Consider the following 23080-nt stretch of genomic DNA (forward strand, 5'->3'; position numbering starts at 1 on the left):
GTGTCCTGGTTCCTAGGGCTGAAGCCTGATTAGAGCTGCTGCCTGCTCTGGGCTGGAATGGTTCATTAGGTTGGGGAAGGTGCACATGAGCGGGTGGGGGGGGGGGTGTTGTGTGAGCCCCTGCAGTTTGCTTTCCCACCTCCTGACCCCACCCCTGTGCCTATACTTGTTTTCCCCACTCCACCCTCTGCTCTCCCACTGGAGCCTGTAGACTCTGCTAAATAATCCAGTAAATTGGGGCTGATAAAGAGGGCAGGGCCTGCAATCAAAATGCACTTGTGATGCAGGGGCAAGCAATTGTTGCTTTGCTGCTGCTGCATCCACATGTGGCCTGGGAAAAGCCTATGGTCTGGATCTTGCCCAGGGGGTGGGCTGACATTGACACCCTTGTGTTAAGTCATAATACTATATATTTATCTCAATTCTACTTAAGCACATTCAATACAAAATACACATCTGTTTAAACCAATAGGGGAACATTATCCTTTACGGTGAACCATTACTAAATGAAACATTTTGCCACTCCTGCCAATTAATAAAGAACATGTTCCAGGAGAACAGTAACTACAGTAAAATATATCAAATAAATCTCTTTGTGTCTAGCTTTCTTATTATTCAGGTCTCTAGGAAAATAAAATCATGTAAAAATCTTAGATTACATTGGAATTGTGCCCTGTGAGACCTCTGAGATCTTTGTAATTCTGTGATCTGTAACAGAATTATTTAACTTCCAGTGCTATTAGAAGTCATAGGCGTACAGAAATGATGCATTGTGTTAATTGAAAATAGGTATTCTGTGCATCACACATTTCTGGTTTTGTCAAATTCCCCTAAATCTGCTGTAATTTAAAAAAGAAGATCCATGCAGCTGCTTTCCACCAGAATGAGGCATATTTTTTCAGCTTTTCTAGCACAGTAGAAAATAGTTGTGACAGTAAGTGTATGGTACAAACTAGTTCCCTGTGTAGAGTGTGTATGCCATGATTTAATATTATTTTTAAATTATGAAAGCTAACTGTTTTATACAATGTTTTCCTCAAGTAGGCATCTTTTTCTTCTATAATGAATTAGATTTGTGGCGAGCTATACAAGGCTTTAATTTGGTAGTGGAGGGAGCACAAAACTTTTCTTTCTTCAGCTGTATCTTATGGTAAACGCTTAACACTTTTTATATATCTTTGTATAACATCTATGAATTTCACTGTGGTTAGAAGTGAGAGTTGGTTTGATGGACTTCTTGCATCCTTAAAGGTACAATTTGAATCAGTAGAACTGTAGGCTAGACAAGCGTGAAAGATTTAGAGTGATCATTTATAACACAAGGGGGTGCACTAATACTTTTAAGCCAATGGGTTAGGAGATTTAGCGTGGTATTTTTGCTGTATATTCTGCCAAGAGTGTGTTATAGCAAGTTAAGCACATCTCACACTTTTTAAGGAGGATTTCCTTTGATTTACAAAACAGCTGACCCAGATAAACAAAACCATGTTATAATGACCACTGTTGGAACCACACATGTTTTGTGTCAATATGTTGATACCGATATAGATGCTGGAATACACTCATTGTTTAAGAAATGGAGATAAAACCTTTAGATTTTTAGAACAGTTCCTTCCATAATTATCTGGCCATTATGGGATCCCCTTTTTCCACCAGGTGAAGGCCAATGCTAAATTGTAGCTGACTATGAAGAATCTTGAATCTGACTGGCTTAAATCTCTTTGACTCACCCTGGTGTTTTTGTGTGATAAAGCTACACAAAGCCTGATGGAGCAACTGAAGCCTAGATATAGGAGCAAGAGAAGATGATTTGGATTTCGGGCTCTTAGGCAGGTTAGCAACTTGGGGTTCTGCCTCTATGAAGAATCACACAGGTCAGAGAAGCTCACAGTAACCATATTGATTTATTCACTCAGGTAGTGTCTCAGTTAGCTAGAATCATGATGCTAAAGTCTCAGGCAGGTTCTCTCTCCAGATATTCCAAGCCAAATCTGGAAATTGATAACAGAATGCCTATTGACTTCATATATTCCAGTTTCCAACTGCTATCTCTCCTCCTTCTTACTGAAAGGTTTTCTGGATCATCCTACAGAAAATATTCAAGAGACCTTCCTTCATCAATTCAGTGACCACATACTCAACCACTCTTTGCTGCTTTGCAGAATGAGTGCCATGTATGCCCCTTCTTTGCTGTAAAATGTTGTTAAATAGTATACCTAGTGCTCAAAACTATCACAGATCTAGAAGTTTCAAGCAGTGACTCCTAAACTTGGCACATCAAGTTCCAGATTATTGGAGTTCTGTACCCCAGCAGCTTCCACAAATGTATTCAAATGGCTCAGCCTTCCTGTCTTAATTTCTTTATCAAGAATATAATCCAAGCCCTGTTACTTCACACAATTCAGCAACATACATAGCAGTTGCTCAGTAACTGAGACTTGAGACCTGCCACAGGCAAGGATAGCCCAACTGGGAAAATGGACACTTATTTTCCTTTCAAGAGAAATTGGAGTGATGACCTGTGTGGATTTCTAAATGCAGAATATTTAGCTGTTAGTGAGAAATACCTAGAAAAAGAAAAAGTGAATCAAAGAGAAACAGCCTTCCATCTGTGGAGTCTCTCAGAAGCACATTTTGTATATTTCTGTCTTTGGAAGCCAATGTTTTGAATTTAAGATGGTAAGGACTTCTGCAAAAGGAGGGGTGGAAGCAAAGTGTCCACACTGGAAAAGAAAGAAACTTCCACATTTATCATATTTTTTGCATAAATGCATACTTTTCTTCCTAAAAGCCCCTGAAAATTGGAGTGTACATTTTATGTGAGAAACTGCTCTTAATATGGTAAGCAGTTTCTTCTGCTTAGTGGGTGAAAGCAAAAGTAAAGTCTGCATGCAATCTGCAGGCAGCAGAACAAAAAATGGGCTTGGTTCCCTAGCTGCTAGTAGTCAATTACTTACTATAAGGAAAGAGCCCTTGCCTCCCCCCCCCCCCACTTCATCCTGCTTTTCAAAAACAAGATGGATATTTTATTCTGGGATGTGTTGTATGTGAGGAAATATGGTATTCAAAATCTTTGCTTCCAAAGACAGCACTATACAAAATGGGCTGCAGAGAGACTCCACTGAGGAGAGGCTGCTTGGGAGAAGATACTACAACGTGTTGAGGAGTACTTCTATGTATTGCATATTAAAACATGTTTCTTCTTTGCTTCCATATGATGATAACATCTTCCATTTTCTAATAGGCATGTGATGTATATTTATTTTATTCATAATGTTAGTGCAATGTGATGCTTAAAAATAAATACTGAGATTAAGCCAAGGTGTTTATTTTAGAAGCAATAAGCCTTTATCAAGGCCTAAACTTCTATTAACAATCTTATTGTTATCTGCAGTTTTAATGTTGTTAGGTAATAAGTTCCAAGGACAGATATGTTTACCATTTAGATAACAACCAGGTAATAAGTTCCACTGTAAAATATTACTTTACTGATTAAATTAGCCTTAAAAGAATGTTCATTTCAATTGAGATGCTGTTAGTGTACTTAGTAGATGTTGGTACAGTAGAAGGGTAGTTGAAGCATTAAATAAGGAAAAATGTTTGGTTATAATGTAGTCTTATGTTTTAGCCAATATTATAATTTTCTATATTACTTGGAAGTACTAAGAGTTGATTAAAGGACATTAGATTTGTCTGCGCTTTCTTGAAAAATGTGTTGTTTCCTTATTAAATTGTCGGTCACCTTATCAGCTAGTTGGTTCTTTAGTGGAATTTCATTGGCTAAAAAGTAAGAGGAGGTTTCTCAACGTATGCTAAACAATGTAATGCTGTTCTAAGGAAAAATAAGAATGGAAACCAAATAAGATGAGTGTTTTTGTCCCTTGTTGAATAAGTTAATCGATCGCTTCAACAATACTGCATAATCAGTTTATATATTTTCTTTTGGTTTATCGTTTATAGCTTTGCAAACTCATTACAATGTTGGAATCATGAAATAAAACAAATTCTTATAGCTTAAATATTTCCAGTACCTGTGCCACTTGTGTTTTTCACTGGTTCATTTTCTGGCTTGGCACCAGTTTTAAGCTGTAGATCCTTGCTTTGAACATAACTGTTACATAGGGTAAAAACTACCTGTGTCATCTCTGTACTGGAGGTATTACCATTGGTAGAAATGGTGGGGCTTCACCATTGCTGAAAAACTTCTAGCACTTTTCCCAGTGAAAACAAAGCCTTAGGGACCAGCCTGGGTGATCAAACATAGCTGTTATGTGGCCATAGGTGTTTTTGCCCAACACATACAAGGTAAATCAGGGCTATGAGATGTAGCATCCACATAATCAAATAGCAATCAACAAGTAATTTTATATCATCTCAAGTGAAATTTTACACCATCTACAGAAAGGTGTTTCTTTGTTTTTTTCTTCTCAGAACAGTTGTCCTTTTACATGTGACCTTTATTTTCCAGGTGTGGGTCACTACATATCGGGATCATTTGTCTCAACCCTTTACAAATAAAGAATATAAGGAAATGAAGATTTGTAACTCTATGCTAAATGAAGATAACTTTGAAGATGGTGTTATTGACAGGTATATTATATTGAATATAGCATGCACTACAGAATTTGCATTCAAATGGCAGATGCATAAAAAAGAATGATAAAAATATGTCACTTCTACTTTCTTCCCTTGGAACATACCAGATTCCCTCACCAGATTTTCCTTTTATTCATGCTAGCATCATAAACCTCTGACTTAGGACCACCTGACCTTTTATCGCATCGGTAGATATGACAATCTGTAAATAAGAAGAATGGTACAGGGATATCCATTCACCAAATCATAGGGATCCCACTTTAAAGTGAAAGTTCTTATAACTTTTGAGTTGAACGTTTTCCCTGATGTGGATCGTCTCTAGGTTTGAGCTCCACGAGTGATCCTCAGTTGCCACGCTGGCCATATCCAGCTATCAGAAAGCAAGAGCTACATATATTAATAAGTATCTGAGGTGGCATAATACATTCCATCCTTCAGACAGCAATAGTAAGCACATGTAGAAATGATAGTCTGCTAACTTATGCACTATTTCAGTTCTGGTAGAAAGAATTACATTTTACTTTATTTGAGAAATATAATTAATGTGAATCCAGTTTGTCTCTTAATGAATATGGGAGAAATGTGCCATTTGCTAGTTTTAATAATTTCTGCAAGTGTTCCTCATACAGATCTGAGAGATGCTTTCTTTTTAAATATTAATACTTGAAATCTTGGTTTAAACCAGTTCATAGAGGGTAAAGTCTGAAAAAATTAACTGCTGATGATTCTGCTATTTCTCTGAAAATTTTTGTCTAATTTGCAGGAAGACTGGACTACCCCAAACAGGCATGGGAGCCGTGTTACCAAGACACCCTCCAGACCACTTCAAAATGTTAGTGATGTTTAAAAACAGCAAATTGCAACATGCTTTTTGATGACAGATTATACTAGTCCTTTGTGGAGTGTGGAAAAGGATTGGTAAGGTCTCGGTAATATTGTTTTGCATAAGCTGAAACAACAATACTGTCTTTTGAATTGTTGCTCTTGGATTATCTATATTATTTTTCATAGCTGTAAGTGTGCATGGATTTCACTTCCAACATTGTGGGTAGCGATGTGCCAATAGAGATTTTGGGGGCTGATATTGATAGCCAGTTTTTAAGGAGGCATATTGACTGATACCAGTCTGATTTCCGATACAGCTGCATGTAACTGGTAAGTTTGTTGTGGTGGAAGGGGAGGGGGGAGGGAAGGGGTGTGGTGGGGGCAGATAAATGCCCCCTGTGGTGAGGGAGTGAGTGGGGTCGGGGCTGGGGCAGCCACTGCCCAACCAGGGCAGGGCAGGGCAGGGCAGGGCATGGGATGGAGCCATGGCCAACCCGGGGGACAGGGGATGCCTCTTGCCACTGTGTGCACCGTGGGAGGGCATGGGGGGGGAGGGGAGGAGGTGTGTGCTCCTGGATTTGTGCAGGGTAAAGGAGGGCAGGCTGCAGCTGCAGGCTGGAGCCAGGGCTGCACCAGACTCTTCCCGGTGGGGGCTGGACCATGCTGTGCTCAGGGCGGCAGCAGTGCTGGGAGGGTAGCTATAGGGGGTGCTGCAGCCACCCCAAATTTAGCCATAACCTCCCCATAATAGCCCCTCCTGCTGTGTCTGCCCTAAGAGCAGCCCCATCCCAACCCTCTCCCCCCCACATGCCCTGCCCATGCCCTGCACAAATCTGGGGTCACATCCCCCAACCTCCATGCCCTCCTGGGGTGTTTGCCAGTCCCCACTGAAGCCTCCTGAACAAGCCACGGCTCCATTCCATGCCCTGCTCTGGCTGGGCGGCACCTGCCTCAGCCCTACTCCCACCCTCACCCCAGGGGTCATTGATCTCGCCCCCCACACACCCTTTCCCTCCCCCTCCCCCTTCCACCACAACAGACTTACCAGCTGGACACAGCATTCCAAGCTGCCGAGCTGTGCTTCTTGGTGCCTGCATGCTGCCCTGGGGCTGCACGCATGCACGGACATTTATTGGCCAAATTATTGGCCACATCATGCCTATTTCTGATATAAAGAAAATTGATGTATTGGTACCGATCTGATATTGATCCAATGTATTGGTGCACCTCTAATTACTTGTGATCCAGGAATGGTCACCAGCACTTTATTCTGTACCAGCGAATTGCCCATCAAGAATAACAGTGAGGACGGAGTGCCACCATGACAGTGGGGACGGAGGGGCGGGGTGAGGACAAATGCTGTGCTACCACCTCCCTGCGCTGCCACTGCCTCCAAGGAACAGGGCTTGGGGCAGGGTGAGGCCAGTGGTGCTGGCCTCACCCCACCCACCCCTGCTCTGTCCTTGTTATCATGGTGGCACTCAGCTGTCCCACTCTGTCCCCACTGTCATGGTGGTGCTCCGTCCTCTCTGTCATTTTCTCCCTCCCTAACCCGCTCTGCTTTTGGACCCACACCACGCCCCACCCCCCTCCCGTCATGGCAGCGCTTTTTGCGTGCCATCATTCTTGATGGGCGGTTCGCCCTGTGCGCAGCACTGGCTGGGGTGTGTGTGTGTGTGTGTGTTTATGTAGAATAGTATATCGGCAAAATACTGACTCAATATTAACTTAAGAAAAGAGAAATGCATACAATATTTATATGGGAGTAAAACCCCATCAGTGCAGGGACTTGTACAAAGCCTTATGTACTAGTTAAGTCCCAGAGAAGATTAAGGCTGGCATGGGTTTAATGTGAAGGCCCTTCATGCTAGAGTGATCCATAAACCTTTGATCCCCTTTTACTTACTAAAATAACAAAATGATACTCCATCATTCTTAAGAAGAAAAGTCTTCCTTAAATAATTTAATTATAGCTCAAAATGTTTATGGTGCCTGAAGAGAACTGTGAACGTGGAAATCCTGGTGGTCCGTTGATCAGGGCTGCTTCATTACTGGGGAGTTAAAATACCTGTAATTCTGTGTCAAGAAACAAAGCTAGTTAGGGGCATTGAAAAGGCACTGAAAATTTAATAATGTAGAAAAATTTAAATGTGTATGATTTACAACTACTACATATAAAAGCAGTTTATGTTTCAAGAGTTAACACAGGGTTGTCTAACTGTTGGCTTACTCCTGTTCACTGCCCAACTGCCACTCTCCAAATCAGGGGGTGGAGTGATGTGGCCTGCAAGGCCCGGAAACCCATGCAGTGTGGATCCCATGTGGTTGGGGGACTCATGCAACCTGAGGCCTGGAGGGCCTGTAGCCTGTCCGTCATATGGCTCCCAGCTGCTCAGGAGTTGGACAGCCCTGACTTACTACATAAATAATACACAAAATTAATACTGTGATGATCGATATAAGTAGGAGTAAATAAATTTGTGTCTGAAATATGTAGGAAACATCCCTTTCAGTTGGCTAGTCTGGAGTATAAGGTAAAAAGTGGTCTGATGTATGGAAATCATTAGTTATGATATAGTAATGGTTATAAATAGTTGTAATTCAAACATCGCATAATAATTGTGAACAAATGTGGAGTGCTTCCAAATTTTCAGTAGTTAATTAAACTTAAAGCTAGCTTTCTGTTATAAGCTTGATGCTTTATTTTGATCCTTCATCTTTCAAACTTAACTAAAACCAAACTAATATCATGTATGTTTACACACCAATTCTTAGTTGAAGCCAGAATATTTTTTTAGAGTTTCCCCAAACTTGAATTTTATGTTACAAATATTGGGATCTAAGATGCACACATTAGTTGGGAATTTCCAGCTTAAGGTTTTCCTTCTTGCATCCAGTCTGCTGTTCCACTTTCTGTTTTCTCCCCTGTGCTCCCTGCCTGATCTGGTACTTTGTTTTCTATTTCTATTTCCTGCTCTGTTTACTGCTGTGCTGCCTGTACCCTCCCCAACATGCTGTGTGCCACGCAGAGAAACTTCCTGTGTTACTTGTGGGAGACGTGCCACAGGTTGGCCACCTTTACTTTAGAGGGTCCAAGCTGAAAATAACAAAGGTGGCACATAATAGGTGAGAGAGTTGTCTTGTGTAGGAAGAGTGCTTAGCTGGTCATCTCACTTCCTTCAGCTCCTTGTGGAGCATAAAATGGCCTTACCAGACAGGAGAATTGTTCTTTTTTTAATGAAAGCTTAGATACTAGAGCACAAAATGTGTGCAAGAAAGTATTGGCTTATTTTACTACTGTCACAGTTTGCCCTCCTTCTGTGCAGATGTAATTCTGCTCCTGTAGTGTCATCATGAGAATAATCAGAGCATGGCTGTATCTTTGTAGGTTTATCAGACAGATTCATCCAATGTCATGACTACCAAAATATTAATACCAGACTTTAAATCACACAAGATAAGGTAGATTGTGGGTTTCTTTAAATCGATTTAATTTTTTTTTATAGAAAGCAGTTTCGGAGTATGCAAATAGTATGCTATATACAAAGACTGTAACAGCCACACCTATGTGTCTAAACTGCAAGGTTGGCACATGTCCATATATCCATGCTGGCTAAGAGTGTCTGCTAGCAACCACACTGCAGAGCTCAGTACAATGGACTCATGTAGTTGCATGTAGGTTGGCATTGCATTTACGTTTGTTCAGCTTTGTCAGGGAAATTCTTTTGTGCAGGGATTACTCTTAACATGTTATCTCCTGCTTCTTTCAGCTGCTTATTCCTAATAAAGTGGCCTTAACAGTATAGAAAATAAGTAGGGTTTCTAGAGGTTATTCCATGGTTCCTGCTGTATTACTTTTTGGATTGACTGTTATGTTTGTTTCACTGTGTATCGCAGCGAGTTTGTCTCTCCTCCCTGGACTCTCGTGAAGAAGTGTTCTGGCCCACCAGTGCATACTACCTCTAGCATTTCTACCTGTAGAAGGGTCTGTGGGAGTACAGTTTCCCTGTAGATGGTGGACATAACTAATGTTCTTGAATTAATAGCTAGCCTTCAGATAATGGGCTTTCTGAACTGTCCTGAGGCCAGTGATGGCACTTAGGCCCATAGTTTTCCCCACCACAAGAAGCACTTGAACGTCAGCCACAATGGATACTACTTGATTGTTATATAGGCCTCTGTTAACCACAGAAGTAGGTTCTTGAGCATTAAAGTAGAACACATGGGGAAATTTATGATATTTAGTTTTTGAGGGTATGTGGTGTTTACCAGATGAGCAGGTCCTTATTTCTGCCAGAAGACATGGTTATTGCAAGAGGAGAGAAGAAGGAGAAGTAGAACTGGGGGGATAGAGCCCACTGTTGTTTAAAACAGAACCTCAGTACTGTCTGTCATGTCTCCTGTTTCAGTACCTCTAAATCTAAATCTAATCTAATGGAATCTTTTGAACAGGTCCTTTGCAATCTGTTTTTCTCCCTATATCTCCAGTCATTGTTGAAGAACCAAATGGCAAATCTGTCTTTCTAGTTATCTGTTGTCCATCTCCCTGTTCTATTTCTTCCCTCTTTGGTCCTTCAGTTGCTTATGTTTTCCCCAAAACATGTTGCAATATTTCATTCTTGAATCACTACTTTTGCCCCTGCTGGTTCAGTCCTCTTGTCAAAACTTCAGGGTAGAATTCAGATCAACCGTGGTGGAACGGTCTTTTAAGAAAGTACTGTGGTATTTTTGTCCCATAAAAAGAAAATAATCTACACTTCTTATATTCTGTATTATGGCAAGACTTCAGGCTGATGCTTAAAATGGCAGTTTATCATCTTGGAGTACATTTATCTATTTGTTGATCTGTTCACAAATTCCTGCTTGCAAAGTATATTTTATAAGCTTGCAGTCCCCAAGAATTTCACTGACCAGTGTGGCTTTCTCCTGCATGAGGACCTTTCAAACAGCACCAACCAGAATTAGGACAAAATATGAAAGAACTTAAGCAAGATGTTGGAATAGGTGCAAAAAGTTGCTAGCAGTGTGACTGCCCTTTTCCCTGCCAAGAATGGATGGGAGGTGACTTCTATCCACACTTTACTATCCCACCTGCTACACTCATAGGGAATTATAATCCTGATTGGCGGACAATGCTGAAGTTATACAATGATCCAGTTCAGCTTATCTGTGTGACCAAGTTACAAAGAGGGCTCTCATCCAAAGATTACAAAGAGGGCACTCAAGGTATTTACTGAATCAGGAAGTCCTGTAGCCAGCTTGCTATGTGACTTGATCTGGGGCTAGTTCCAGCAACATGTTCTGCCATGGACTTTGCTTCTTGCAGATTGGCCAGATTTTCCAATCTGAAAAGCGTCTCATCGGGCACAGTGACAGTCATGCATGACTGTAGATTTTGTATGGGGGCTAGCAGTGAGCACCTAGTTGAATTCTGCTTAGTTTGGGAAGGTAGATTCAGGGCTGCTAGATTTGACACTTCACCTGCAGTATGTGGAGTTGAAGTGCTTAATTTGTTCCCTGCACTGTATACCAGTTCCTATCTCTGCCAGCTGCTTGGAAATCTTTTCCTGTTAATTTAAGCTTCTGAAGGTTCTTCCAAAGTCATTGGTCCTACAGTCCTCACATCAGAACTGGAACATTTGTGTGCTCCTCTGGACCAGCCATTGTGTGCAAATGCCCAACTCTCAACTCTGAAAACAAGTGCTCTGCTCCCAGCTTAGCTGTGGCCTGAGATCTCATCGGCCAGAGGAAACTCTACAAGGACACAGTGAAGGCCCATCTCAAGAAAACAGACACCAACATCAAGAGCTGGGAGGAGCTGGCTGTTGACTGATTCCAGTGGCAGTGCAGCTTCAACCCTCAAAGCAGAAAAGAGAAAGCAGTGGAACGAAAAGGAGAGAAACCCCAGTCTACAAGCTTCTCTCTGCTGTGGAAAGACGTGTAACTTCTGTGCATGGATCTGTCTCAAGGGTTGGACTCTTAAATCAACTCAAGACCCATAAATGAGCCATGGCAGAGCTCATTCTCAGTTCAAGGGATTGTTGCTGCTGCCACCAGCTTCAGTTAAGCATTGCAGAAATTGGATTAGCATCAGTATAACTGATTACTGTGAGTAAGAGAGGTTTTAGTGTAAATGCAAGGGGATGGTTTGGAAAAGCAAAATAAAAATGTGTGTAGCAAACCAGATCTTTGGGCATTTTTACACATGCTGCAGAATGTGGCACCAGCTGCTTTCATTAGCGAGCCATGCTAATTAAAAGCACCCATGTGTCACATGTATCAGAATCCCTACACTGAAAAAATGGCGGTGGGGCTCTTTGAACTAAAGCTCATTGAATGTCTTTTATTTCAAAGCATCCTACCACCATTTTTTCAGCATGGAGATGCATGAGGTCGCTGATGCACGTGATGTGGAAGGCTGCCGGAGTGTGTCAATTTCTGTGTTCCAGCAGAGTTGATTGAGTCCGCTCTGATGTGCTGGATTTCCAGTACGTCAGAGCAGGCTCCCTGCATGTGTATAGGAGCCCTTTGGGTCCAAAGCAACTCATTAAAAGATCTATTGGGTTATATGTGGAGACAAAGCAGGAAAGGGTGAGGTCTGGAGAAGAGGAAAGGAGGAGTTTTATGAGTTTCCATTTGTTGTAACATAAAAATAGACACACTGTAATAAAGGGAGGGTACTGCTATGTTTTAATGACATCAGATAGCAGTTCTCCGTATAATTATTACCTTATTGTTCTTAAGATGGTTTGCATTTCTATGTAGCTAAATACAGATTGAATGGCTGGGATGGTAAAGCCAGCAGTTTCCTTATTTTGAATAAAGTGAAGGGAAAAATATTTTTTTTCCCTTTCTCATCAGCCATGCAGCTGCTAAAACTAAATCCCAAGTTTAAAAAGGCAATACATAAGAGTGAGTTTGCTCAACGACCTGAAAAGGAGTGCTTCAAGTTATGTAAGAAGGAATCTAATCATAATATCAATGCTAATGTCACATTAACCCTTATGGGACAATAGTATTTTTACAGTAATAGATGCAGATACAGTGATGCTTCTGTCCCACATTACACTTAGGACATGATTAACCAGTTACTCATGTCTTAAGTTGTATCCTGGCCATACATTAAAGCAGTTAAGGGAATAAGGAATACAAGGAATAAGCCACAAAGTTATTCCACAAAAAATGTATAATAACTTTGACTGATTCCTATCATACTGTTAATTGAAGGTGTGGCCAGGTGCACCCCCATGGGATGCACAGGCTCCCAGAGCTGGTGGGGCTTCCAGCATAAGGGTGCACTATGTGTTCCTGCAACTAGGAGTTGCATCAGCTGAACCTGGCTCCCAGCTGTCAGTGGAGGGGGCTTCCAGCCCTGGGAGCTTGCTAAGAGCCCAGGATCACGAGTCATGGCTCCCCCTGCACCATCAGTAATGTCTGATGGTACCTGATGCTTGATCCTACAGTCATGCCTTCTGCCATGCATGAATGGCGTGGCAGAAAGCACAATTATGTGATTTGTTCATTAGATCGTATTGTGTCTTTACCTGCATGTCTGACAGGGGCTTCAGTGTCTCAGAAGGGTACTTGAAGGGTTCTGTTCTTTACTGTCTAACTACTGTCTTACAGGTTGTAGTGCTGGTTATTTATTCTCCTGCTCCAATGGTACTTTTTGTATAAAACTGAGGAGGCCCTATACAGGGATGGTGTTAAGTTTTTTACTCTGCAGTGCATAAGTATACTGAACATTTGGGTTGACAGGTGTCAGTTTATGAGTTTGACCTATAAAACTTTTTAAATGCTGGCTACCTGGGAAGCCAAGTCTCTCTTTCTGTTTCTGTCTCTTCTCTCTCTTGACAGCTGAGCTCCCAGCTGAGGTGCTCAACATAACAATTTGGGAAGAGAGTGAGGGTAGGGAAAATCAAACAATTACTGGTAAGTTGGACACACATTTTACAAATGACAATCTGGGGGCATCTACACATGCACTTTACTGCAGAGTTGCCTAATTAGCACTGTGGTAAAGTGTCACCATCTACACATAGGGCACTATTAGGCCAAGGTAAACTCATAAACTCTGCCATAGGGTATTACCGCTTGATACAAGTACTATACTGCTGGCAGGCAGCCCCCGCACTGTAGCAGCCCTGTACCCCAGCCAGCTCCTCTGCAGCATGTTGTACTGTGGTGGAGCAGCTCTGGGGTGGCAGGCTGACCCCTTGGGCACATTAATAACATTTATTGCGTCACATTAATACCATGTGTCGATGTGCCCACTGAAAATTTGTTTTCTCAAAACTTAATTTGTCAGTCTTTACAGTATGTTTTTAAGGTATATTTTGTTTGCACATATATATGTGATCTACCTGATATATGGCAGTAGCTTAAAACTGGTGGTCAACCTTCTAGCCTCAAGGTCTGGATTGCATGGGCAGGGTTGGTCCATGGGGCAGATCCAGCATGGGGATGGTGTGCTAGTTTTGGCTGTGGGGTGGTTCCTTGCTCACCAGGTCTAGACCTGCATGGACCAATGTGACAGAGTCATCTGGTCCATGGGGCTTCCCACAGGTCCAGAAATATAATGGTGGGGGGAGTGTTTAATTGCTGTGGTTTCCAGAGCTCAGTTTCAACCTGTAGGTCAGAGGTTGATCAGCACTGGTTTTAAATAGAGAATAAAATAAGGGCCCCTGTGAAGTCCAAGACTCTTCTTCCATTTCAAATGAACTGGCATAAGTCCTGAACCTGATTCTAGATAAACCTTTTCCTATAATTCTTTAAAAGTTAAAGCAACTTTAAAATTGGTCTGAGCAATAATCTGAAGGAGCTGTGCAGTCTGATTGCAACTGTGGCAAAAATAGAGAAGGAGCTGCTATCCACAGTCACCTTGAAATGCACAATGTTTCCTTACTGATCTCTAAACTTCCATGGTAGCTGGGCCATGTCCCTTCTGTGGACTCCTTAACTCTTTGGAACATTGAATTACACCTTGTTGAATTTCATTAATATTTTTCTTTGCCTCTTTTGCAGATTTTTAAAATGTCACTGTTTCTCAGCATACTTGCATACTGTTATTTTTAAGCACCACTGGGACCATTGTCTTATAAGTGCGGATCTAAAAATGTAGCTGCGCAACTTGTGGCTGTATATATAAGTATTAAATAGAAGAAAGGGAAATAAAATCAAGGCAATGGTAGTCCTGTTTAATGTAATGGTGGGCAAGTTAGTCAAACCCTCAAACTTGATATTTACCTCACAGATTCCTTTTAAAAAGCTTCATTTTCTAAGGAGTTTGTTTGAACTGGATCATCTGTTTTTGATGATAGTTTAGAACCCACTTCAAAAGGTTAGTCACTGCTTTAGACTAGGCAGTTTGTGGAGGATGTTTTAAGACAAACATATCATGTTTGGTGAGGAAGATTAAACAATTTGTTACAGTCTTTATAGTGCACAGAATGCTTTTTTTTTGGAGGTTTTAGCTCAGTAACAGCTGCATTCTCATATTTTGAAATACAAACCACTGTTTACCATAGGGTGAGCTAAATTTCATTAAGCCAATTAATCCAAATCTTTTAGAGAAAATGATCATTTACAAACTGAAAAAATTACTCTATAATTTTCTACCCAGCCATAGTTATGCCTTCCCTGCTCTGTCACTTAAGGCTAATTTCTTGCTACTGTAGTTGCATCAGGTATTGTGCCTTTTTAAATGTCATGAATCGCTCTTCCATGTCTACGGTTTAGTTAGTTATTTCACCTACTAAATTATGTTTTTCTGTATCCCTTTTTAATTGCTTCCTGCTCTATAAACTAAATTGTGCCCGACTCCGTGGTTAAGGACTGGCACATAGAAGATGGTGTTCCTGCTCCTTTTAGGCATTTTACCCCCCTAAAAACCTCTCATTTTCTTGCCATAATCTCATAAAATATTGGCATTTCAGATGTGCAGAATTTCACATACATATGCATATACTTGATCTACATAAGCAAATATTGAAAAGGACACTTTCATTGCTGGGATTTTGCAGGCACATGTATATTCATCACCCCAAGGTGTCTAAAGGGCTTCATTTGAATTTTTGTGTATGTCCCTGAAAACTGGTTACTTTAAAGAAGTGAAAGGTGTTTTGTTAATTTAAGCAGTGATTTAAAAAGAAAGAGAGAGTAATAATAATAGAAAATGAGGGTTGGAAGGGACCTCAGGAGGTCATCTAGTCTGACCCCCTGCTCAAAGCAGGACCATCCCCAACTAGATCGTTCCAGCCAGAAAGAAGACATTGTATCAGGTTTACAATTTCTTATAAATGATAACTTGTAAGATATATCCGAGAATCAGCATGCCCAGTTTAAGTGTGGAAGCACAGGGTGTGCAAGGGATCTCTACATACATATCATTGGACATTGGTATCAGAAGCAGACTGGCCAAGTTTGCTGATGACACCAAACTCTGGGGTAAAGCATCCACACCTGAGGACAGGATGGTGATCCAGGCTGACTTTGACAGTCTTGGAAAATGAGTGGACAAAAACCAGATGGCCTTCAACACAGAAAAATGCAGGGTATTCCACCTTGGGAAGAAAAATCTGCATCATGCTTATAGGCTTGGCAGTGGTACGCTTGCTGGCACCATGGCTGAAAGGGACTTGGAGGTCATGATTGACCACAAGATGAATATGAGCCACCAATGTGAGGTTGCAGCTGGCAAAGCAAGCAAAACTCTGGCTTAGATGCTTCTCTAGCAAATCCCAGGATGTCATCTTCCCACTGTACTTGGCCTTGGTGAGGCCACAGCTGGAGTACTGTGTCTAATTCTGGGCTTCACAATTTAAAAAGGATGTGGAAAAACTTGAGAGAGTCCAGAGAAGAGCCACACGCATGATCAGAGGACAGGAAAACAGGCCTTATGATGAGAGGCTGAGAGCTATGGGACTCTTCAGCCTGGAAAAGCACAGGCTCAGGGGGAACCTGGTGGCTGCCTATAAGTATATATGGGGTGTACATCAGCATCTGGGGGAATGTCTGTTCACCAGACCACCCCATGGGATGACAAGGTCAAACAGTCACAAACTCCTGCAAGACTGTTTCAGGCTGGACGTAAGGAAGAACTTCTGTACTGTCCGAGCCCCTAGGGCCTGGAACAGACTGCTGCCAGAGGTAGTGCAAGCGCCTACTTTGGAGTCCTTTAAGAGTCAATTGGATGTTTATCTTGCCGGGATCCTGTGACCCAGCTGACTCCCTGCTCCTGGGGCAGGGGGCTGGAGTCAATGATCCTCTGAGATCCCTTCCATCCCTAATGCCTATGAATCTATGAATATCAGTGTATATGCATGTGCAGTACATCTCAGTACATGCTCGTGTAGTTGGAGTACATGGTCTCAGCTAAATTCATATGAAAATTAGATTCCCCTATATTCTGCTCTGAAATTTGTTACGCCTTAGAAAAAGACCTAAGCAAGTACATTTCAGAAAGTAAATGATTTTAGTTTGCAAACTAATGCTCTGGCCTAGATATTGCAATAATCCAAACAGTTAATAGTCTTTCTGAAAATGGCTGCTATCTATTATTTATTTTGTATAACATATAAAATAAATAGACTGCCTTAGGTTATTTCTCATATCCTGCATCTCATTTACCTTATAGGGATCTAGATACAACATACCGTATAGAATACGTTCCTCCATATGACTATACACCATATGTAAGTAAATAGGAACACTAAAATGATGCTTTACAGTTTGTTTTAAATGCAGTTTCATCTGTAGAGTGCATAATTAACTTTGGGGAAACAAGAAAAAGCTGCTTCTGAAATAATGATTTGTTTGTATTTGCATAGAGCCATTAGCAATATAGCTACAGGAGCCAGTAGACAAATGAGACGGTTATAATTTATTTTAGAGTTTATACATTTACAGAGATACAGTTTTCCATCTGCATATAACTTACTAGCAAACTGTTTAAAGATTCCTCACTACAGCTATTTATTCTGTCCTTTCTTGGTTTACTACCACAAGAGTACAGGGTTTGGGGGAGAAATGTGTTATTTATACGTTTCTTACTATCTTTGGTTGCATTTAATGGTGCTTCAGCCAAATAAAAATTTAACAGCTTCTTTTCTATCTTTTTCCCCCTGCTGTGTGTATGAATGTTAATGCTCTATTTATATAGATGATAGAAGAATTACACTCTGTGAACATTAAAGCAAAATACATATCTGGAATTTAATAGTAATCAAAAACTTAAAAGACTTTTTAAAAAGTTTGAGGTTTTGGACGTTTTGTTTTTCTTTGGGGGGGGAAAAGGTAACATTTTATTAAAGATGTTTTGGAGTTAAAGGAGTAATGGCTGTGCCCTTTTGGACTCCTCCATATTTTAAAATAAACTTTTTTTACTGTGAATTTAATGTCCATGAAAGAGGCTATGTTGAAAGCTACAGAGACTGTAATGCTGTGTTCTCATAGCAAGTAAAACACAGACACTACATATACAAGCTCCTGTAGTCTGCCATGGCAATATGCCTTTGAATGGACATAGAGGGATTACTTCTCAAACTGAAAGGTTCAAGTTAGTTTAAGAGGGAAGATGTGGGCTTTATGGGCTGTGCATGGCCTCCTTCCACCCCTGTAGGCATACCTATGCCTCGGGATGTTATCTTAACTTGTCCACTGGGTCCTCTGGCCTGTCCATCAAGCTCTGGTTGGCCTCCCAAGGCCCTGACCTTGGCAAAGTTCTCTTCTCTGAATCGCTGGCCCTTACACTCCTGTCTGCCTACCATGTGCTTAGCCTTGGCAAAGCTTTCCTCTTTCCCTGGGCCCCTCATCCTAGTTTCTGTCAACCTGCCCCTTCCATCAACCTTTATTTCTTATGGCCTAACGACTGCTATGGCTTCTGCTTCACTACTATGGCCTTAGTCCTTGTGGCCTTGGCCTACCCCTCCCCCAGAAGTGGCTCTTTTCCTTTAGGTGAATTAGTGCCTCATTTTTCTCATACTGAAGAGGAGCATAACTACTCTGCCTACTAGTCAAATAAAAAACTGTAACATTTCTTGTTTGAGCCAAAAGAAATCTTATGAGGTCCAGTAAGGATGAGTGCAAAGTTCTGCACTTAGGGTAGAGCAATCCCATGCTTTGGTACAGGCTGGGGACTGATTGACCAAGCAGCGGGCCTGCAGAAAAGGACCTGGAGGTTACAGTGGACAATAAGCTGAATATAAGCCAAAAGTGTGCCCTTGTTGTCAAGAAGGCTAACAGCATACTGGGCTGTATTAGTAGGAGTATTGCCAGCAGATTGAAGGAATTGGTTCTTCCTCTCTTCTGCACTGGTGAGACCACATCTGGAATACTGTGTCCAGTTTTGGGCCTCTCACTACGAAAAGTATGTGGCCAAATTTGAGAGTGTCCAGTGGAGCACAACAGAAATGATTAGGGGGCTGGCTAACATGACTTAGGAGGAGAGTGAGGGAACTGGGTTTTAGTTGGGAGAAGAGAAGTCTGAGGGGGGGGTCTAATAACAGTCTTCAACTACCTGAAGGGTGGTTAAAAAGAGGATAGAACTAAACTTTTCTCAGTGGTAGCTGATGGCATAACAAGGAGCAATAGTCTCAAGTTGGAGCAAGGGAAATTAGATATTAGGAAAAACTTTCTTACTAGGGCTAGGGACAGACATTCAAATAGCCCAAGCCTGAATTGATTTAGTCTTTTTGCAGGTTACTCTAACTTACAGAGAGTGAACCAGTTTACAAGTGGATAGACATTCAATACATGCCTGCAATGGCTCAAGCCAGAAGCCCATGGGCGTTAGAGCAGCCCTCCCTTCCTTCCACAGGGAAGCTGAGCTGAGGAGGGGGGCGTGGCCAGGCAGCCAGAAGCAATCCGGGCATATACAGCTGCCCAGTAGGGCTGTTCGAAGCTTCGGTCCCTAATTTGATTCAGTGGCCAAATTTCTGAATATGAATCAAATCGGGAGACCCTTTAATCTCTCTGAATATGAATCGAATCGGAACCCTCTGAATCAATTCAGCAAGATTTGGTGATTCAGATATAAACTTTAATAGCTTTAAATGTTTTTTCTACATGCCTCAAGGTATGAGGCAGCTCATGAATGGAGGGGTGGATGAAGCATCCCGCAGGAGTGTGAGGGGCTCCCCAGCGTGCTTGGCTGCAGACCCGGAAATGGATCAGAAGCACTTCTGGTCCACTTTTGGGTTCACCAGGGAGAGTGTGGGGGGCCCCCCTGCACCCCTCAGCTCAGTGACTGGTGCCTTCTGGGTCTGGGGGGGTACCCAGGGTCCCGCCATGGCTGACTGTCAGGCTGGGGGGAGAGTGTGGGGGGGCCCCCTGCCTGCTCGGCGGTGGACCCAGAAGTGGACCAGAAGTACTTTTAATCCACTTCCGGGTTCACTGCCGAGCACTTGGGGTGGGGGGGCCCTGCACTCCTGTGGGACATTCCATCTGCCTCAGCATCGCAGCATTCACGAATCATGCCTGGTACCTCAAGCTATGTAGAAAAAACATTGAAAGCTGTGTCTATGGCCTAATCACTGATTCTCTGAATCAACATCAAATCTTCAAATTTGGATTTGGCCGAATTGAATCGGGGACAGTGATTTGAATCAATGAATAGAATCACTGTCCCTGATTCGGGCCGAATCAGAATCCAAATTGAATACAGCCCATTTTGCACACCCCTACTGCCTAGCCCTAGAGGGGAATTTTCTGCCCTTCTCCCTCTCCCCCACTGCCATGGGGCCAGGAGGGGGGCCCTGTTCAGTGCTGGGGGGGGCTCTTCTCCCTCCTCCTCCCCTTCTGGCACCATGGAGTGGGGAGGGGGGCTCTGTGAGGCTGCCCAGCCCCAGAGGGGAGTCTTCTCCCCACTCCTTCTCTTCCATGACGGGAGGAGGCTCTTTCCCCTCCTCCTTCCCTCAGAGGGGCAGTGAGAGCACACAGCTCAGTTGGGCAGGGTAGGGGTGGGAGGGTCTAGGGGACTCCCCACCATAGCAGCACACACTCCCTCACAGCTGCAGCCCTTGCTGCCTGGCAGCAGTAGCAGGCAAGGAGGTCAGGGTGCTAGTGTCTGGCGCATGCACGACTCCAGCCAGCGCTGCGCTGGGGGACAGAGCAGAGCCTGCCTTGTCTCCCACTGGGGCTCTGAGCCTGAGCTTGCAGCTCCAGTGCTGGTGCCAGGTGCTTCCCTGCACTCCCCACTGCGTAGTATTGCACAGCACCCCCTCCCAGTCTGGTGGGGGTGGGAGGAAAAAGGGGAGGAGGGGGACGAGTCCCTCCCCAGGAACAAAACCCCACTCCCAAGCCTGCAGGACAGCCTACCCAGAATGACCCCATTAAGGTGAAAGGGGTAGGGAGAAAGGTTAATTCTTCTCTCTTCCCTTCCCTGCAGCCGGGGTCTGCCAGCTGCAGGGGCCATTGCTGCAGTCCCCTCCCTTCTGGTCCCTAGCAGATAGGCTGACCTCAGCTGCAGTGGGGGAAGAGGGAAAGGAGGGAAGTATTAACTCCCTCCATGCCTACTTTGCCTTAATGGAGCCATGCCAGCCGATGTCTCTGCTTTGGCTAGAGAGCAGAGGGGTGAGGTCAACCCTGCTGTGGAGCAGAGAACCCTGCCCAGCCCAGAGAGCATGCCAGGATGTTGGGGGTCTCTGAGTTATCTTAAGCCAGCAAGGAGTCTGGGACAGACATTACATAACTGATTTGGCTCAAACCAGTTTAAGTCTGATACTACATTCAACCAGATTTATCTCAAACTGGTTTCAGTCATTTTGAAACTGGTTTATGTGCACTGAATGTCTGTTCTGTTACAAGTTTAAACCAGTTTCTGATCATTTAAACTGGTTTATGTATAATGTCTGTCCCTAGCCTAGGAGGGTACTAAAGCATTGGGACAGGCTACCCAGACAGGTTGTGGAATCTCCATCCCCAGAGGGTTTTAAGACCCAGCTAGACAAAGCTGTCGCTGGTATGATATAATTTGAGCAGGACTAGCTGACCTCCTGAGGTCCCTTCCAACCCTAATTGTCTACCATTCCACAATATTTGACTTGCTGTGAAATTCGTAGGTATTCCAAAAAGAAACTGGTTCATTACCTCAAGATTTAGGAATACTGGATACAAGCAAATATTGACTTTCTGTGTTTTTACAGAAGTAAGCTTCCATTTGTGATGCAGATAAGTGTTATAATGCTCTGTTGTTATTAAACCAGATGTCTAAGTGAAATAGACTGCAGTGAAATAGACTGCAAATAGAAGTCCTGAGCAGTTTTCCTTTATTAAGGCATATTCGCAGAGGAATTAATATATACTGTTGCTCTCTTCTGAGGGCACTGGTTATAATCATTGCCCTGAGATGGACACAGTCCACAGCAAATCCTTGGAATGGCTAATAATATTAATAAAAATTGCACCCATTTCATACAGTAATAAAAATGGCTTACAGCAATAATTACCATTGTGTGTTCTCAACACTGTAAATCTGAAGTGCAAAATTAGCCAAGATTGCGCAGGAAGAATAATTTTATTTAACCAAATACATTTATTTGAGTTAATTTACAGAAATAATCTTCAGAACCAGGGGGAGATCAAACTCCTAGGTTCACTAGTTTTGGCTACTCAACTCTAAGTATTTATCTACTGGTCCAAGGTAGAATGTTAGAATTCAGTAGATCTGATATTCTGACCAGATATTTTTTTAGGAGATAAATTTTTAATCTGTGAAATGGTTTATTTCCTATAAAGTAGTTTGACCATAACATGCACATTATTAAAGCACTGTGTTTTGAATCTCTGTTTACTAGAAAATAACTCCTGTCTTTCTTGCTTCCATAGGTTGGAGTCCAACCAGATGGTTATTCTGTAGTTCATAGAAAATGTCATTCTCAGTTTACTGACACAGCAGATTACCGAAGACATGGCATCAACACTTGGCAAGATGAGAGTGGGATTTATGCCAATGCAGCTATAAAGCACAAATCCTTCCCAGTAACTAATCCTATACCTTCAAATGTACTTGATTCCTGAGCCAAACCCAAGTAACTCAATCTGAAAAAGAAATTCAGCATTTCACACATTGACTATATTTACCATATATATATATATATATATATATATATATAAAAAAATATATTTGAAATACTTGCCTTTGTTTGCTTTACAGGAGTGACCCATCTACATTAAGGAAATATATGGCATATATTTGTATGAATCATTTGTATATATTGAGTATTTTTATGATTAATCCCTTTTATGGTACTTTTCTAGATGTATATACTGGAGATCAAAGGTTTAGCTGAAACCCTTTTTTTCCAATATGAAAAATGAACAACACTTTGATTAAGACTAGAGACAATGGCACTGCTGCCCACAAAATTCACATTAACTGACAGCCAGCAATCCCTCTAACTCCCACATTTTTTTTTCTCTTTGTTATTGCCATCTTGCTTCTACAGACTTGACCTGAACTTGATGTAGGACTTAAAGGGACCTTTCTAGGTCATCATCATATCCAGTCTTTGCTTATTGTAGGCAACTATCTCATATAATCTTGTTAATAAACTTTTTGAGATTCATGTTAAAATTAGGCAGGTTTGCCCTCACCTGGAAAGTTATTCTAGAACCTCACTGCTCTGATTAAGAACCTCTTCTAATTTCTAGCTTAAATTTA

At 42.2% G+C, this 23080-nt stretch overlaps 1 protein-coding gene across 1 annotated transcript in view; it reads left to right on the top strand.

Moving 5' to 3' along the window:
• CUNH9orf135 (chromosome unknown C9orf135 homolog) overlaps positions 1-22529 on the top strand; it is a 39423-nt gene extending 16894 nt beyond the window's left edge. Inside the window, exons 3-6 of the mRNA XM_019555404.1 lie at positions 4469-4590; positions 5360-5428; positions 17057-17114; positions 22246-22529. Coding sequence (XP_019410949.1) covers positions 4469-4590; positions 5360-5428; positions 17057-17114; positions 22246-22437 — 441 coding nt within the window. The 3' untranslated portion in view covers positions 22438-22529. The remainder of the gene's footprint in view (positions 1-4468; positions 4591-5359; positions 5429-17056; positions 17115-22245) is intronic.
• Positions 22530-23080: the final 551 nt, after the last annotated feature.

The sequence above is a fragment of the Crocodylus porosus genome, unplaced genomic scaffold, assembly GCF_001723895.1.
Source record: "Crocodylus porosus isolate Cpor-Errol unplaced genomic scaffold, CroPor_comp1, whole genome shotgun sequence".
Classification (NCBI taxonomy): domain Eukaryota; kingdom Metazoa; phylum Chordata; order Crocodylia; family Crocodylidae; genus Crocodylus; species Crocodylus porosus.